Source organism: Camelina sativa, chromosome 11 (genome assembly GCF_030686135.1).
Source record: "Camelina sativa cultivar CO46 ecotype springtype chromosome 11, ASM3068613v1".
Classification (NCBI taxonomy): domain Eukaryota; kingdom Viridiplantae; phylum Streptophyta; class Magnoliopsida; order Brassicales; family Brassicaceae; genus Camelina; species Camelina sativa.
This window is the reverse complement of record NC_141890.1, coordinates 42,940,821-42,959,714: the sequence shown is the minus strand read 5'-3', so window position 1 is coordinate 42,959,714 and position 18,894 is coordinate 42,940,821. Positions and strand designations below refer to the sequence as shown.

Sequence of the window (18,894 nt, the reverse complement as noted above, 5' to 3'; positions counted from 1 at the left end):
ATGCTGCAATGTCACATATAAGGTCATATCGAAGCTTCTTGCAAATAGACTCAAAAAGGTTTTGCCAGATTTCATCTCTCCAACACAGTCGGCTTTTGTAAAAGATAGATTGTTGATGGAGAATGTCCTACTTGCTTCAGAAATAGTCAAGGATTATCATAAAGACGACATATCTCCGCGGAGTGCAGTAAAAATCGACATCTCAAAAGCCTTTGACTCTGTTCAATGGTCTTTCCTTCTCTCTATCTTCAAAGCCTTGGAATTTCCATCACAATTTATTAAATGGATTGAACTTTGTATCACCACGGCCTCTTTCTCGGTTCAGGTCAATGGTGAGCTCTCAGGGTTATTTAAAAGTGCCAGAGGTTTGAGGCAAGGATGCTCTCTATCCCCATACTTGTTCGTAACTTGTATGCAAGTTCTTTCTGCACTGTTGGATAAGGCTGCTATAGACAAACAGATTGGTTATCACCCGAAATGTCACAACCTGCAACTCACTCATCTCTGCTTCGCTGACGATCTGTTAGTCTTTACTGACAGTACAAAGACTTCTATTGAAGGTATACTAAACATATTTGACAAGTTTGCAGATTACTCTGGTCTAAAGATAAGTCTGGAAAAATCCACTTTGTATATGGCGGGTGTAAAAGAGGAGGACCAAGCAAACATTCTCAGCTCTTTTCCTTTTGCAAATGGATCGCTACCAGTACGTTATCTTGGCCTTCCCCTACTGACAAAGCGCATGACCACGCAAGATTATGCTCCTCTCATTGCTCGCATTAAAGACCGTATAAGTAGTTGGACGGCTCGTCACTTGTCTTTTGCAGGCCGTCTGCAGCTAATTGCTTCAGTACTCCACAGCCTCATCAATTTCTGGATGTCTGCTTTCCGTCTTCCCAATGCCTGCATCAGTGAAATTGACAGCCTCTGCTCTGCTTTTCTTTGGTCAGGCCCGACCCTGAACACAAAGAAAGCAAAAGTGGCCTGGAAAGATGTGTGTATCCCTCGAGAGGAAGGGGGGCTTGGATTAAGATCACTTAAGGAAGCAAATATGGTTAGCTGTTTGAAGCTCATATGGCGTTTACTATCCGCAAAATCACTCTGGTCACAGTGGTTGAGGATTTACTTGCTCAGAAAAGGCTCTTTTTCGTCAATAAAAGACAACACTGCATCCGGTTCTTGGATGTGGAGGAAACTACTGAAGTATAGGCATATCGCTTTAGAATTTATAAAGTACGAGGTCAGAAGTGGGCAAGGTGTCTCTTTCTGGCATGATAAGTGGTCGACTTTGGGTTGTTTACTGGATATAACAGGCGTTCGAGGTTGTATTGATATGGGAATCCCACTAGATGCAACTGTTGCAGAGGCTTTACTCCACAGAAAACGGTAGACACCGTGTGGACTATCTCAACCAAATAGAGCTGGCTCTAGATGAGATACGTTCACTTGGGACAACTTCTGCAGCTGACATAGTCTTATGGAAAGGGAAAGGAGGTCGGTTCACAACTAAATTCACAACAAGGGAGACATGGCTGCAGCTACGGGAATGTCATGATAAAAAAGACTGGGTGACAGTGATTTGGTTCTCGCAAGCGACACCAAAATACACTTTCATTGCTTGGTTAGCCACATTGAATAGGCTCTCCATAGGTGACCGTATGCAATCCTGGGGAGGAAATTTCACCACATCATGTGTTCTCTGCTCGTGCTCTCTAGAAACAATGAACCATCTGTTTTTCTCATGTCCCTTCTCAACAGAAATTTGGACAAGCCTAACATCAAATCTTCTACTCAACAGATTTTCAACATCATGGGACCACATCCTCTCTCTACTCACGGACGCCACGCAAACCCCTGTCACTTTATACCTCTTGCGCTACACTTTTCAGGCCACAGTCCACACTATATGGAAGGAAAGAAATGGCAGAAGACAAGGAGAAGGCCAAACCCCTGCTCCCCTTTTTATCAAACTCCTGGACCGGCATGTCAGAGACAGACTGTTCTCCCTCTACACTCAAGGAAACGGAAAATACACGGCTGCAATGGAACAATGGCTCGCTTCAAGATAATTTTTCTTTTTTCATCGTCTTTAGTCTCAAATAGATAAAATCTCAAACAATTTCAAACACTCAACACAAAGCAGATGTAAAAAGTTTTTTTCGAATAAATTTTACATTTTATTTAAAGAAAAAAAAAAGGAAGAAGCGAAAGCAACAAAGGAGAAGATTGATGAAGAAGTTGAAGCTTTCGTGATTAATGCTTTTTTTTTTATGGAGGCGTTCATAGGGTTTTAAGAATGTTTATCTATTGGAATATGGGTTGAAGTTGGAATAGGAAAGGTTTAATTTATTTTCTCGATAAAATTGGAAAGTTAATATTTATCAATATAGTATTTTTCGTAGAGGCCTAAAACTCTGAAATTAACTTTACTTGTGGTTATTTTTTCGGGCCGGTTCAAAGTAATTAAATGTTAGCAAGCAAAACACAAAACAGATACCAAATACATATACAGTTTGTAGAAAAAAAACAGTAATAGTAAAATTATATTTTTTTGTAATCGTTTAATATAATATTTTGTTGGAAATCAAAACTTCACTAATAAATTTATCAACAACATGCAATATATATATTTTTTTAACATAAGAAATATTTGATTAACTTAAAGCCACAAACATATATGTAAAACAAAAGGTCCAATAAAATTTAATCATAATAAAATATCTTATAAAATATATTTATTTTTTACATAAAAAGCCAAAAATTATTTGTCTAAAATAATATGCTTCTAAAAATTGGATACTCTAAATTAAACCATTGTTTGGATAGCTGTGTGTGCGTCAGGGCATGGCGATGAAGAACGGAAAATAAAGAAACTGGGCGGAGCTTCCACCGGAATTAATGTCTTTGATTCTGCTCCGTCTTAGTGTGGAAGAGATACTCAGCATAGCTCGGAAAGTGTGTAGATCGTGGCGAAGAGTCTCTAGAGACCCCTGGATGTGGCGTAAAATCGACTTCCTGCTCCAAAGAAACTCCCACGCCCGGTTCTATGATCTCTAGGCCATGTACCGTCAGGCCATCGATCTCAGCCGTGTCGGTTTGCGCGATTCTCTCCTCACTTACACCGCCAACAGGTTTCTAGGGTTTTATGCAAATTTCTTCCTGAAATATTTTGATTAATTGACCTTGACTTGATTTCCAATGCTATATATCTTCCAGTTTTTTTCAGTAATAGTTTTAAGTGATATGATTTGCCCCTAAATTGTGAAGATTAGAGCAAAAATTATCAAGATTATAACTGTTTCTTCCCATCACTTGAAACATTCAATTACTATTACTTGCTTTGCAAGTTTAAGAGGTCAAACTTTGTTGAACGGTTCAGCATTTTTTAATGCATTCTATTTCGCAGTGTTCAATATGGTTTATTTGGTGGTATATGTTCTGCGAGTCATGAATAAATCTTAGTTCTGTCTAGTATGATAAATATAATTGGAAAGATTCTATGAATGAAATTTTTGCATTTTATTTTATTGTTCTCATGATCAAATCATGTTATAAGTTATAACAATCATGTTATAACTCAGTATTGTACGTAAGAGTTGTCGACTTCCTTGGAATAACGACAATAGGGAATTTGGAAGCAGTCGTAAAACTCCCATTGCTTGAAGAAGTTAAGTTTTCATTCCGGCTTATCACAGAAAAGCTTTTGAAATGTGTCGGTCAGTTCTTGTCCCAATCTGAGAACGTTGAAGGTATATACGGCAATAGTTCGTGTTTTTTTTTAAGGTACGATTCATATTTATCTTTTAACCTTATTATTTTCGGACACAACCGTCTCTTGTTTTTGGGCTTTCAATTTAGTTCAGGCCGGTAACTAAGCCCATAAAACAAAATCACATTCCTTGACTCTACAAGTTTAAAGAAATCTAACCGGTTTTTAAGAAAAATTCAATAGCAAATATGAATTACAACAAAGGTTATGGATGCTTTCAGTAAAATATAAATTTGGCTGGAAAGTATCTAAGTCGGATACTAAAAAATTTGTTATTGTGTGCAAAAATAATGGGTACGAGCAACAACAAAAGATGAAACAACAGAGTATTCTGGATTATAATTTTTTTCATTAGGATTAATTACGCCAAAAATTATAAGCCAACTCATATTGGATATTTTTTGGTGGTATTAGCCATGGACTAAAACCAAGGGACTTGGAGAAACCATTACTTAAAAATAATGGTTTAACGCTAACTTATCACCAACTTTGGAATGCTCGTGAGTTATTAAGAGGTTCTCATGAAAGTGATTATGAGCAACTCCCCAAGTATATCTACAAGATAAAGAAAGCAAATCCTGGTACAATTGCTGACCTAGAGCTTGTAGGTAACCAAAGGTTTAATTACCTGTTTTTTTTGCCTTAGGTAAATGTTTAAGAGGATTTGAATTTATCAGAAATGTAATAGCAGTGGATGAGACGTTTTTGAAAGAAAAGTTTAGCATAATTGAACCTCTAGAGAAGTTTCTTTGAACCTCTTTTGTTATTTGATTCGTTTTTGATGCTATACTTTATAATATCAATATCGTTTCTTTGCATCATGAGCGAGTAGTTTACTTGTTGGGTTTATGGGGTGATTCAATGAGAATTCATGGTTCGCTTCAATTAGGTTGTTAGATCTGATTTTCGGTTCTATATTAGAGTTTTTTTGGGACATATTTATTTTAATGCATGTGATTAGATTGATCACCAAGTGCTGATCTAGAGAACGGGAGCGTTAACCGCGTTATCCTACTTCTCCGAACTAGTGTTATATCAAAACCTCGCGTCGTAATCTGCGTAAGTTGAGTTGCGGAGCTTGGTGAATGTATCGAACTTGTTTTACTAGCTGGTTGACATGCGTCGTTGCCTGCGTAAGTTGAGTAACGAAGTATGAAGACTTTAGACTTTCATTCTACGATAATAGCTTGTTAATTCATTAGTGTTTCGTAGTTGACAACCTAGACCGAAATTAGATGTAACTTGTTAGATCTTGACACTTAATATTGCTTAGAATCATGAAAACCCTGAGATGACTCCAAACGCACAACGCCTTAGTCTTATAGTTTTAAACAACTTTTATTTACGCTTTCTTTATTTGCAATAGATATTAGGAAAACCAAAACCCCAATTTCTTATTTAGTCTTAACCAAAGTTCTTTCTTTTATAATTCAATTTGTGTTAGCTATTACTCTCTGTGGGATCGATCCTTAAATACTTCAACCGATTAACTGTGCACTTGCAGTAGTCGTGTGGTCTTTTAAGGTAAAAGATTTTAAAACGAAAAATGACACACATCACAAGCTTTTGGCGCCGTTGCGGGAGAGTAATTAGCTTTCCATTGAATTTGAAAAGAATTTCGTCTAAGATAGTTTGAATTTTTCTTTTGAATTTTTTAATTTTAGTTTTTTTTTTCTTTTCGATAACCTCTATTTTCGTTTGTAGTATTTGTAGATCAAGTAATCTCAGACGCCTTAAGAGTTGTCGACTTCCTTGGAATAACGACAAGAGGGATTTTGGAAGCAGTCGTAAAACTCCCATTGCTTGAAGAAGTTGAGTTTTCATTCCGGCTTATCGAAGAAGAGCTTTTGAAAGGTGTAGGTCAGTGTTGTCCCAATCTGAGAACGTTGAAGGTATATGGCAATAGTTACGTAAATAGTGGTGATGACGTTGCTCTAGCGATCGCTAAAACAATGCCCGGTCTTTGCCATCTCCAGCTTTTTGGGAACGGATTATCCAAAACCGGCTTAAAAGCCATATTTGACAACTGTCCGAACTTGGAACATCTTGAGTTACGCCGGGGACGCGTGTACTTCAATGTTATACTTGTTAAGGATTTGGAGAAGTGGTATTCCGAGAAGATCAAAGTTGTGAGATACTTATATCGCAGGGGTGAGTATGTACGTCGTCTACAGCGTACGCACGACTCGTCTTGTGACTAGATAAGGATAAGCGGATTAGGTCATTGCGAAAAATGCAATGATGACAAGTGTCTCTAGACTTGTAATTAATGAACTCGTTCGTTCGTGCCCTCTTTTCAGTACGTAGTTTCGATAGACATGTGTTGTTTCTTTGGTCTTTTAAACTTCAGAGTAGATTTTTATCGTGTAAATTCCTTGTCAGAGTAAGCTTGATTGACCCAACATTAAATACTGTACGTATGTGATTCTACGAGGACCAAATTGGAAACCAAAACCAAAACCAAAATCAAAACCGAAATAGGGGTTGATCATCTACCAAACGAAATAACTCCGCATCAAAAATTCAAAAATCAAATGGTTTAAGACAAATCCGACTTATATGTATAAACATGATACATGAACCATTTAACTGAAATTCATTAAAGATCAATAATTTTGTTAGATATACATATAAGAAAATTTAAATATACTAATAAATCTATAGTATTAATTAGTTATGTTTATTTTCTTATAAGCTTTTGGTCCAAAACAGATCGTACAAAACAAAATTCAGTCCCTAATAAAGCTATTTTCGGAAATCTGAAATAATCCAAAATCAGAATAACTTGAATCCTAGCAAACTGAATAACGAATGTCAACCCTAAGCCGAAAGTTTCAAGGAAGGTCATGAATATTTTTTGACTTTTGCTATTTATATTCGATTGTTGTTTTGCATATACATATGTTAGTTTTTATCAGTTTGTAAGTAAATAAAAAATAAAGGAGAAAAACAAGTGGCAAGTTGATAAAACAAACTTATAAAATTGGGGTTATGTTTTTTTTTTTGTCCAATAAATAGTAAAAAGTCTAAAACTCAGATTTCTTAACCTTTATAGGGAAACTACTAATGCAAAATCGTGAATAGGTAATAAATTATATGAAATCTTGTATGGATAATAAAATTATATGAAATCTTGACTGGGTAATAAATCTTTTTTTTCTTTGGAAAGTCAAAATCCAAAAAACCACTTAAAATCTACGAACAATCTAAGGTGTAAAGTCTAAAACTTATTTCACAGATTTGACATTTGATCCTCAGAAATGACTTTGCCGTCTTCTACTTCCATGCCACCGTTGATGATAGGCGGAGAGCCGAAACTAGGCGGATCTTCTGACGGATTTGACGTCTTCGATTCCGCAACGTCTCACCGTGACTGAGATACTAGACAACGCTCAGAAGGTGTGCAGACCGTGGCAACATGTCTCTAAAGACCCATCGATGTGGCGTAAGATCTACATCACCTCAAACCAAAGGTGATCGATCTTGAGGCCATGTCAGATCACTATTGAGCGATTCTCTCCTAACCTACATCGCCGACAGGTTCTCTTTTAATTCTATCCTTAACACTCATAAGCAAATCTAGTACTGTCGTTGGTTTAAGTGATAAGATATGTGTTTCGGGTGTGATTGTTAGATTACATGTTTTCAACTTGTTACCAGTGTTCTAAATTACTTTAGCGCTAGTTGTGAATATATTTTTACAAATATAAAATAATATAACAATATTGCACATATAAGTAAAAACATTTAAAGAAAAATTAAATTCTTAAGTCAAAATGATGATAGAAGAAAAGTTTTTAAAAGAAAACCATTAAAAAAAATGATAATAATGAAGAAAAAAATAATCTGAATTTTTTTAAATCCAAAACCAAAACATAACATAGTTGTTTGATTCCTTGTAAGTAAGATTCATTATAATAGTAATCAAACTTGGTCAACATGATTTGAATTTAAAGGAATTCTAGTCTTGTATATGAAATGCATCTTACCAGTTGAGTAATCTGAGAAACCTTACATGTAATGTACTCTGATATTTAACATTCGAGGGATTTGCTCAAGCAGTTGTGCAACTTTCACTGCTTGAAGACCTGAGGTTTCAGAAATTTAATTATTAGGAAAGTCTCTAAAACTTGCATGCATGACTTGTTCAAATCTGAATACATTGATGCTAAAAAGCCTCCTTTCGGTTAATTATAATAGTAATGATGACGCAACAGTCAGTTTTGCAGTCTTGGAAATTCATATTCAAATATGTGAAAGAGGGCATAAAAATGGATGTAAACTACATAATGCACACACTGAGATTGCATTCTTCATTGAAACCTATCAGAATTACAATAATGCGCAGCTTGAAAATTTCAATTTTACAGTTCCAAAGAATATGGAAAACATTATCCCTAGTGATATACTTGTCGAGACCCCCAAGCAATCCAAAGAAATCTTTTGTCTTTAAGCTGATGTTGTTCTTAGAGTAATCATGAATTTCTATGTTCTAGCTGGTTTAATCTTTTGAAGGGAGCTAGATTGGAATTATGATTTGAGAATGTTTTTTATACTCATTGGTTTGACTCTGATTGGATTGTGAACATAATGAAATAGAAGAAAAATGTCATTCTTCATTATATAATAACAACTCAATCATAGTCAAAGTGATGGGTTTAAAAAGCATTCTAAAGTGAAAAGTCCAAGCTAGCCCCATTCAAAAGACTGAACCAGCTAGTACTTAGACATCCCTGATCACACTGAGAACAACTTCAACATCATAAGAAGCTTACATACTCAGAAGCTTTCCTTGGACGGTTAGGGGTCCTGACAAATATACCACTAGAGACAATGTCTTCCATCACCTTTGCGACTGTGAAACTGAAATCTTCAAGTGGTGCATTATTGTAATCCCAATTGGCATCAATGAAGGCTACAATCTTACTGTGCGTCTTGACGTTCTTCCATGTAGGAGTTATGTACGCATATTTGAATTTGAGTTTCCAAGAATTGGGAAATAAACTCATAACTAGATAGTTATCCGTGCTTTACATCACTGGAAAATGTTTGCGTAAACTTTATTGTAATTTGTTAGTTATAAAATAATAATAGTAGAAGTTTTATTTGATTTATTCTATATATTTTTATAAACTTTTACATTTAATTTACTTAGTTTCATACTTTGATTTCAACTCGTCTTCAGTATATGAAACAATGTTCAAATCCGTAAATCATATATATTTGGTAAATTCTAGAAAAATAAAACAGAACCTGTATTGAAGCGCTCGTGTTTAGAAATCTCGATTTAACTTTTTGATTATTTTTTTTGGTCGTATATACTATATTAAATAAAATATAATATTTGGGATTTCTTAAATTTTAATAAAATGTCAATGCGTTGATGTGCAGTGCAAAAAAATGTTAAATAAATTAGATCTAATAGTTTATATTTTAAAATATAAGTAATGTTGTATCTTAGTTTTAAAATATGTCATTATTAAATGATTTTGGGATGCATATATTTAATCTTAGTTTTATAATTATTCTAAATAGTTTGTTATTGTTTCCTAAGGTTTCTGAAACAATAAAAAGAATCTGTTAAATAATTTCAAAAATATTATTTTATTATTTTGTAAACCAATATCAACTTTTTTGGCTACTTATTAAATTAATTAAAATGTAATAACGTTTTTTAAAATATGCCAGATAATAGGGTTAAATTTCTAACAACATTGTTTAGATAAGTACACAGAGATATTACTTTAGTGAACTACTAGATTCAGATCCGCACATACGTGCGAGACTGATTTCAAAAATTAAGTCTAAACCATGTAAAAAAAACCATGTCCCGATAGCCATCACTTCTAACATATATAATATTTTCTTTACCCGTAAAAACCCGTCCCTCTAAACCTAAATAGTGAATATCTCCAGTTGCTCAATAAATCCTTTCCTCTCACTTATAAAATATATATCAAGCTAAAATTGATTAATATTAAGAATAAATAGTTTTACCATAAATACAAATATGGTTTCAGAAAACTTAAATTTTGATAATTATGTCATAACTATTACAAATTATTATAAGATTTTAATACTATATATTCGAATATATATATATATATATATATATATCTGAAAAATATATAAGATATATAATTTGATGTTTTGTTTGTTTTGAAAAGCTTGAAACAACTTGAAAATCTGCGGGATCCACCAACAAAATATATATCTTTAGTTATCAAAATTTTCAAATCTCGTCTTTTTACCCAAAATTCTTGTCTCGTATTCAATCGGAAATAGTTTAGAAAATGTATTTTAGCGTTCACGTCTCATATTCGTTATTTGAAATAGATAGCTCTAGAAATGTTTTTGAATATATATTACTATCCCGTCCCTCTTGTATTTCCTAAAATTTTTAAAGTTATTATAACTTATATGGATCAAATGCATTTAATTTACTATAGCAATGTGTGTTATCTAATGGATTATAAAGGTTGGTATTTCTTTCGCTTCATCGATAAATAAATATTATATTTAACAAAGTTTTTTAAGTTTTCTTGGTGGTTATTTACATTTTTTCTTGGTTTCGTCTTATTTTTTCTCATCCTATTGTGTTTTCGTTTTACTTTTAACTATTTCCAAATTTTCTGTCTTGTTCCCATTCTTTGAACAAATTAAAAAACATAAAACGATAATTTTGTGAAAATGTTTGGACCATTCTTTGAACTTATCTTTATCTTGTAGTGTGAAGAGCATATATACACTTGTAACTTGTACTTAGCTTATATTATATTAAAATAATTGATTTGGTCACCTATGTCACCAAAATGCACTTATCTTTTCGGTTAAGGGTCTTGAGAGAATTACACAGTTAAGCATGCTTATGGTGGAGTAGTCTCAGGATGGGTGACCTTCCGGGAAGTGACTGTCGGAACTGTGCGAGTGAGGACAAAACACAGGAAACGATCATGTGGTGATTCGTAAGGACGGTAACAAGTCTTTAAAACCTTCCGAACGTAGCAAACCGACCGTCGGATATGGATGGGCTCACTGGCCTAGTGAGAGGACGTGAAGCCCATTAAAAAAGGTAGCCCATGGACTGGGATTGGATATGGGGCCCAGTAAAAGGTGGCAGTCGGGACGTTACACAAAACATCAATCCATGATGTGAGATCATAGATAGGACGATGATGACGAAAAACAAAACATAGCCGAAGTTTGCGTATCCATAACTCCCTGTCCTTGTGGGAAACAAGAAATCTTTCAACGAAACTCACAAAAAAAGCATCAAAGTTGGACAAAATCAGGAACGCATCGAAGTGTAAGTCCAAATCAGGAACTCATCGCCAAAGATTTCTCCATCTTGTGGACAAAAGGCTTGTTCTGACAGCATCTTGTGTAGAAAGACTACAGAGTATTTCAGATATCAAAGGTTCTCGTAACTGGCTTAACAAATCTTCCTTCCCATGGTCACATATTTTGGTCTTCTTCTGTCTACCCACCACCATTTATCTATTCATGCAACTAATCTGCATTACAGATTCAAATCAGTTACTGAGTCATACGGAAACACTAGGCGGCTTGCATATCAAAGCAAAGCTAGATGCTTTTATAAAAAGTTCCCACACATAAAATTCTCAAAAACCCTACTCGAAATTACAAATTTTCAAGTGAACCAAGATGAAATATATACGTAAGTCGCCGGAAAACTCCGAAATTTTCAAATTTGTAACTTAAAATAACTACGTGAGGGCTTTGAAATATTGTGCAAAAAGTGTCTTTATTCAATAATAGAAGCCAATTATTTATACATGTGTAGTTGTCTATACGTGATAACATCGTATCTTAGAGATTCTAAAGATATAGAATATTTACATATATCTCATTTCAACCACTTGATTTCTTTGAGAGTATAAGCCATTGCGCGATATTCCGCTTAAGCTGAAGAAGATGAAACAGTGTCTTGCTTCTTTGTCTTCCACGGGATCAGAGAGTCCCCCAAATCGGTAACATAAGCAGAGAGAGAGCGACGCGTGAGCGGACAGGCGTTGTAACCAGAGTCACAGTAAGCAGAAACAACAATCGCACTGTCGGAGCGAAGTAAGATACCCTGCGCAGGAGAGCCTTTAAGATAGCGAACAAGGCGAAGAGCAGCATCCCAGTGAGCTGCACGCAGAGATTTCATAAACTGGGAAAGAATATGAACAACATAACACAAATCAGGTCTAGTGATAGTGAGGTAGATAAAACGTCCAAAAAGACGTCTATATTGTGCGAGATCATGCATCAGGCCCTTATCAGAAGCTAAATGATGGTTAAGTTCAATGGGAACAGCAGATGGCTGACAACCGAGCAATCCAGCTTCGTTAATGATGTCCAACGCATACTTTCGTTGAGAGAGACAAATACCATCAGGACCGCGAGAGACTTCAATACCCAAAAAATATTTCAACTTACCAAGATCTTTCATGTGAAAACATTGGTGAAGCTGAGCTTCAAAACTATTGAGAGCAGCAAGATCATTCCCAGCAAAAATGAAATCATCTACATAGACGAGAATATGGATAATCTTATCACCACTTCGGTAGGTGAACAATGAGTAATCTGCATAACTCTGAGTAAAACCAATCTTATGGAGAGCAGCAGAAAACTTGGCAAACCATCATCTATGGGCTTGTTTGAGACCATACAAGGATTGACGGAGACGACATACTTGGAAGGGTCAGAACATTTAAAACCTGGTGATAGTCTCATGTACACTTCCTCCTCGAGATCACCATGGAGAAAAGCATTATGGACATCCATCTGGTGGACTTACCAATCCTTTGTAGCTGCAACATCTAACAGAGACCGAACAGTTGTCAATTTTGTGACGAGAGCGAAAGTTTCTTTGTATTCAGTACCTTCTTTCTGGTGATTACCCATAGCCACGAGGCGCGCCTTGTGACGCTTGAGGGTACCATCAGAGTGGAACTTGAGTTTGTAAACCCATTTATTGTTTATGGCCTTCTTCCCATAGTTTCTTCAGACGGCCATAGTAAGCGAGGACAGGTTGACCATCTTGTTTGCAAGCAGCGATTTCATCCTTTAGAAGGGTCTTACGCACACCATTCCCTACGGAGAAACACCGTCGAATATTCTCCCACAATTGAGATGCATCAGATACGAAGGAAACCGTTGAACGAATAGGTAGGTCAATGGAAGTGCGGATCCAGCCAACGATCATAGAATTTGTGGCTAACCACATACCAAGTTCAGGTTCAGACACCGGCTTGGGAATAGATCCATCAAGGAACCCAAGCTTGGTCTTTGCTTGAAGAGAATTTTGGAGCTCCATAGCCCACTCGGCATAATTATTCTCCTTGAGAACAACAGAAGATATCAAGGCGCCATGATTGTCTCATGCACTAAGAAGGTAGGGAGAGTGTTTAGGTGATGAGGCGGCAGTAGTGCTGTCTTGCGAAGAAAGCGGAAGCTTAGAAGGATCATCTCCAGCCATCGTGTAGTATTAGAGAGGTAGTAGTAGTTTAGTATAATAGTTGGTTGAAGAAAAAAAACAAGAACAGCGGCGGTGCAAAGGACACCAACGGCTGCTATGGTAGAGAAAAGAAAAAGATTAGATCAAGGATTTTTTCTGCTCTGCTACCATGAAATATTGTGCAAAAAGTGTCTTTATTCAATAATAGAAGCCAAGTATTTATACATGTATAGTTGCTTATACGTGATAGCATTGTATCTTAGAGATTCTAAAGATATAAAATATTTACATATATCTCATTCTAAGCTAAGATCTTTGTTTATGTGATTTTGTGTCATATGTAATTGTCTTTCTATTAGTTCTATGTGTTTTCAGTGGCTCATGAGGCATGGATTCGTTTCTGAGATCGTGTGAATTGAATTGTAGAAGTTTGGAGTTGAGATTCGGAGTTCCCGATTGAAAAGAAGCAATGCTCGACATGAGTGTTGATCGAAATAAGGTGTGTGTCGGTCGACACCAACGTGAGGACGAATCGAGGGCTTTGGCAAGTGTTGGTCTACACCATATGGAGGTGTCGATTGACACTGCTAGAGTTTCGGGGATGTCGAGCAAAGTGTCGGTCGACACAAGATGGCCACTGTGAAAGTAACCCAGAGCATGGCCAATGATGAGGTGGTAGAGTCGCAGGTTCATCCTAGAATGCCTAGAGACTTGGCTGGTGATGGTATCAGCAGGGATGGTGGGCCCGATGTCGGTACCGGTGTTGCCCCGAATATGGGGGTTGCAGCGGATGGTGCTCCAGGTCGGGAGGATGTCTTGGCGGGCTTGCTGGCTCAGGTTTTGATGCGGCTTCCAGTAGTGGCGCCGTCACTGGTTGGTCTGTAGGCTCTTGTAGTGCCGCCAGCAGTTGGTGGGAAGGTTCTGATGGTACCGCCTGTGGGTTGTGGGTAGGGTCAAGCGGTGCAGCCTGTGGCTGGATTGTAGGTAGGCGTGCAGCCAGGGGCCGAGGTAGTGGATGCACAGTATGTTCATATGCTGGTGCAACTACGACATGTGAGTGCGGGATACTTACCTGAGAGTATGGATATGAGTGTAGCAGATGAGTGGAGGAAGCAGATAGAGGACATCTTCTAGTCGCTTCGATGTCCCGACCACTATCGGCTGGACATGGCAGTGCACTAACTGTTGGGAGATGCAAGTGTGTTGTGGAGGTTGGTTACAGATCGAAAAGTGCAGTGGAGGATGACTTGGATGGGCTTTGTGGGAGAGTTCAACGCAAATTTATTCCCGTAGAAGGCACTAGATCGCATGGAGGCGCAGTTCTTGGGGATGAACCAGGTGAACCATACTGTGCAGGAGCTAGATGCGGAGTTCACTCGGCTTGTGGTGTATGCAGTTTGGGCTGTGGAGCCAGAGTCGGCTTAGATACGGAGATTCTTGTTGGCTCTTCGGGATGACCTAAGGACTCAGTGCAGGGTGAGGAGGTACGCTACGAAAGTGAAGCTGTTGGAGACAACAGTCGGGATAGAAGATTACTTGAGGTCACAGGTGGTGGTGGTCAATCCTTAAGCACAGACGAAGCAAACTCAGCCACATTCTGATCCTAGCAAGGGCAAAAGCCTGCGTAGGGGCAGAAGTGGAAGTTTGACACCATGCAGAGGTCGGGGTCTTGTGGTGCGGGGTGCTTCGGGTGTGGTAGCTTGGAGCACAGGGTGGCAATTTTTCCGCAGAAGGGTAACCAACCAGCACTGCTGATGACTCGGGTGTGCTACCATTGCAGAAAGGCGAGACATCTCAGATCGGCGTGTCTCAAGCTGCATCCGATGGCGGTGGCAGAGTTACAACCAAGAGTGCAGCAGGTGAGGCAGACGGTGTTGCCATTACCAGAGGCGCCGCGTGTGTACCCGACCATATAGACGGGAGGAACCAGTGCTAACGCGATCACAAGTATAATTTCTAAACTTTACTTTGTGGTTTTTGTCATTTTTGTATATTATGGGTGTTTGTGATGAATGTTGGGGTTCTTAGTGCATAGGGTTTGTGTACGGACCTTATTGGTGGATGGACTTCTGTCCCATGTGTTGTTCGACTCCGGAGCTACTCATTGCTTTGTTACCCCAAAGTGTGCTGAGAAGGACAACATTCGTAGAGATCCCAGAGAGCAGTTTAGGAGCGTTAAGGTTGTTGGAGGCAGGATGATCCAGGTCCAAGGACGTGCGAGAGTAGGGATATTCAGGTGGCTGGGAAGTCAATGTCGGCAGACCTGGTTATTAGTCCAGTGGAGTTGTATGATGTGATTTTGGGCGTGGATTGGTTACACCTGTATCGAGTACATTTGGACTTTCATCGGGGTAAAGTTGTGTTTGAGAGGCCTGGAGTGAGGAGTTGATTTTATGAGGGAGTGAGGCCGACTCTAGGGAGTCTGGTTTTCTTAGCTGTGCAAGCAGAGAAGATGAAATGGAAGGATCGGGAGGCGTATTTGGCTACAATTTCGATGCCGGAGTTTGTAGGACAAATTGTTGTGGGTGAGATCTTTATAGTTTGAAAATTTGTAAATATTTCAGTCGTTGCAAGAGTTACCATCATTTTGCTTTGATCACTTTACAATAGAGTTGTAACCAGAAACTATGCCATTGTCCTAAGTATCCTTCCTGACGATTGACCAGTAACCCATAACACCAACTTTGGCTGCACGACGAACAAATTTAATTTTCTAGTAGATTTTAAAAATCCTTGCAGAACAAATATACATCAAAACAAAAATTACATCGACGTTTCACTATAGAAAAAGATTGTAAACTATAAACAAATAAATAAATTCTATCTCTCATTAGTTTTCCAATACACATGAACTTTTTTATATCATGTATTATTTGCATAGTTAAATTTAGTAGCTCATTTAATAATCTTAATGTAGTTATAGATTTCATTTTTATTTCTGTTTCAGCTCATAATAATTATATAACTATTGCTTTTTCATAGGCATCATTTAGGAAAATAAAATTAAATACGACGGTAACTTATTAAGGTATGTGTGACGTTCTAGAAAGAGTGAATAGAAAAAGGAGCAATACTTGGGTTTACCCCTAGGGATGAACCTCTTCATTCACCCTCTTATAAAATAAATAAATAAAATCTGTATACATTATTATAAAATTAGAAACTTAAACCGCTCTTTTATAAACTCAAATAGATATATAATTTCGTTCTAATTGTAAAATCTAAACCCTAACCATCTCATTTGTAAATCAAAACCGATATATAATTTTGTTCTAATTGTAAAATCTAAACTCTAACCATGTCATTTGTAAACCCAAACCGATATATAATTTTGTTCCAATTATAAAATCTAAACTTTAACCATCTCATTTGTAAACCCAAACCGATATATAATTTCGTTCTAATTGTAAAATCTAAACCCTAACAATCTCATTTGTAAACTCAAACCGACATATAATTTTGTTCTAATTGTAAAATCTAAATCCTAACCACCTCATTTGTAAACCCAAACGGACATATACTTTCGTTTTAATTATAAAATCTAAACCTTAATTCTCATTTATAAATCCAAACCGATATATAACCTTGTTTAATTGTAAAATATAAACCAAACCAATATTTAACTTTTTTTAAATAAAAGTATTCATAATTTGTTTTTTTATTTTATTTTGCTTTTTAATTTAATTTTGTTTTATTTTTAAAATAAAATATTAGATAAAACATTCTGATTGGTTGAGAGGGAGGGAGTAAATACAAAAAGATCACCTTTTAAGTATTTTTCTAGAAAAAGGATGATGACATTATGTATGAACCAGTCACGTAGACATCACGAGTCATTTTAGTTACAACGAGCAAAAGCTTTGCCATTGTCTCTTCGCCTATGGGTTTTCTTATACCCCTCTCTCTCTCTCTCTCTCTCTCTCTCATTCCCCATACGCCTGTTCATCGTAAAATTCATACAACAATCCAATCTATATCTACTAATTGTACACCGACTCTAAATCATTACAATATATATATCTTGTAGTCCTTAAAAAATAAAATCTAAAGTACAAGTGGTAACTCAACGATCGATAACCATTAGTAGAAACCAATAAAGAATAACTTTTAAAATCAGATACATGTACAAATATATTTCAGTGAAACAAGTAAAGTATTGCTCGATTTATAATTTCATGAAGCCATATATGTTTTTAGTCCTCTTTATCTATATATTGGTATTATACAACTTGTATATAGAAATTAGGAAAATTTGTTAAAATGTTTGTGTTTTGTGTCCACATGGATCCTGCGATCCTCTCACCAAACTATATAAATCTGACCTTTGGTATAAATACGCTTTGTTTTGCATATGAGCACTTGAGCAATAAATTACTCAACCGATTGTCCTGCGTGGTTACATGTACACTTGTGTACTCTGTATCTCTAGAAATCAAAATGATATTTTCTTCAAAATGACTTTTTTACAGATATTTTTAGGGTATATATTTGTATATTGTCTTTTTTCTAGTAGGGGTATATGGATTTGTGTGTGTGTGTGTGTTAAAATCTGAAAATGAAACTTCCAATAATATATTTGTATATTTTCTTTTTCTAATAGGTGTATTGTGTGTTAAAATCTCAAAATGAAATTTCCAATAATAGTAACCAATATCCAAATGTTAATGCATTGTAGAACTCAAATCTTTTAAGTGTTTCTTTTTTTTTTTGCAGATTATGTGACAGGACCACTTGAGAAACCTCTTGTACACAAGAAGCCGCAGATCACCGGAAGAAACTGGGATTGAAATTTCCTAAAATCACTCCATAATAAATATAAATTACCATTTTCCAATTTCATTCTTTATATGATTTTATTTGTTTTAAAATTATTTATTATATAAAAATATGTATAATAAAAATACAATTGTTCACATATGTTGCAATTTGATTTTTTTTAAAAAAAAATAATTAACTGATTTAAATTATCTCGCGACGAAATTAAATAGCAGGTAAAGTTTGGATCAATACTAGTATAAATTTAAATTATGATTAACTTGGTGTTATAATGGTAATTCATCATTTCATTATTTTGCTAACATTAGAAATCTTAGAAATCTTAGAAATCTTTGAAGAAGAAGAAGAAGAAGAAGAAGAGAAGAAGAAGAAGAAGAAGAAGAAGAGAAGAAGAAGAAGAAGAAGAAGAAGAAGAAGAAGAAGAAGAAGAAGAAGAAGAAGAAGAAGAAGAAGAAGAAGAAGAAGAAGAAGAAGAAGAAGAAGAAGAAGAGAAGAAGAAGAAGAAGAAGAAGAAGAAGAAGAAGAAGAAGAAGAAGAAGAAGAAGAAGAAGAAGAAGAAGAAGAAGAAGAAGAAGAAGAAGAAGAAGAAGAAGAAGAAGAAGAAGAAGAAGAAGAAGAAGAAGAAGAAGAAGAAGAAGAAGAAGAAGAAGAAGAAGAAGAAGAAGAAGAAGAAGAAGAAGACAATGTACCATAGGCACACTTCTTACCAGATTCAAGAACTCGAATCGTAAGTAGTTTCTCTTTTCAAAAGCATCTAACTTTTTTTTCATTTTCATCAAAAGTTTTTGAAATATTTGTTGTTTCGAGTGTACCTTCTTCAAAGTGTGTCCTCACCCTAATGAAAAGCAAAGGTTGGAACTTGGGGAAAAACTTACTTTGGAGAGTA

The 18,894-nt window shown here is 36.1% G+C and overlaps 2 protein-coding genes and 1 pseudogene across 2 annotated transcripts; 2 read left to right on the top strand and 1 right to left on the bottom strand.

Moving 5' to 3' along the window:
- The first annotated feature begins 3,060 nt into the window (after positions 1-3,060).
- LOC147935365 (putative F-box protein At4g05475) lies at positions 3,061-7,146 on the top strand. Its single transcript, XM_087472946.1, has 4 exons — positions 3,061-3,131; positions 4,184-4,377; positions 5,474-5,920; positions 7,028-7,146. Exons 1-4 carry the CDS (start codon positions 3,061-3,063, stop codon positions 7,144-7,146), a joined length of 831 nt encoding a protein of 276 aa, XP_087329072.1.
- Positions 7,147-12,746: 5,600 nt separating this feature from the next.
- Positions 12,747-13,091, bottom strand: LOC147935364 (uncharacterized). Its single transcript, XM_087472945.1, has one exon. The coding sequence runs from the start codon at positions 13,089-13,091 to the stop codon at positions 12,747-12,749; it is 345 nt and encodes a 114-aa protein (XP_087329071.1).
- A 1,283-nt stretch (positions 13,092-14,374) lies between these two features.
- The window catches only part of LOC147935363 (putative FBD-associated F-box protein At1g32375), a 13,011-nt pseudogene continuing 8,491 nt past the window's right edge, over positions 14,375-18,894 (top strand).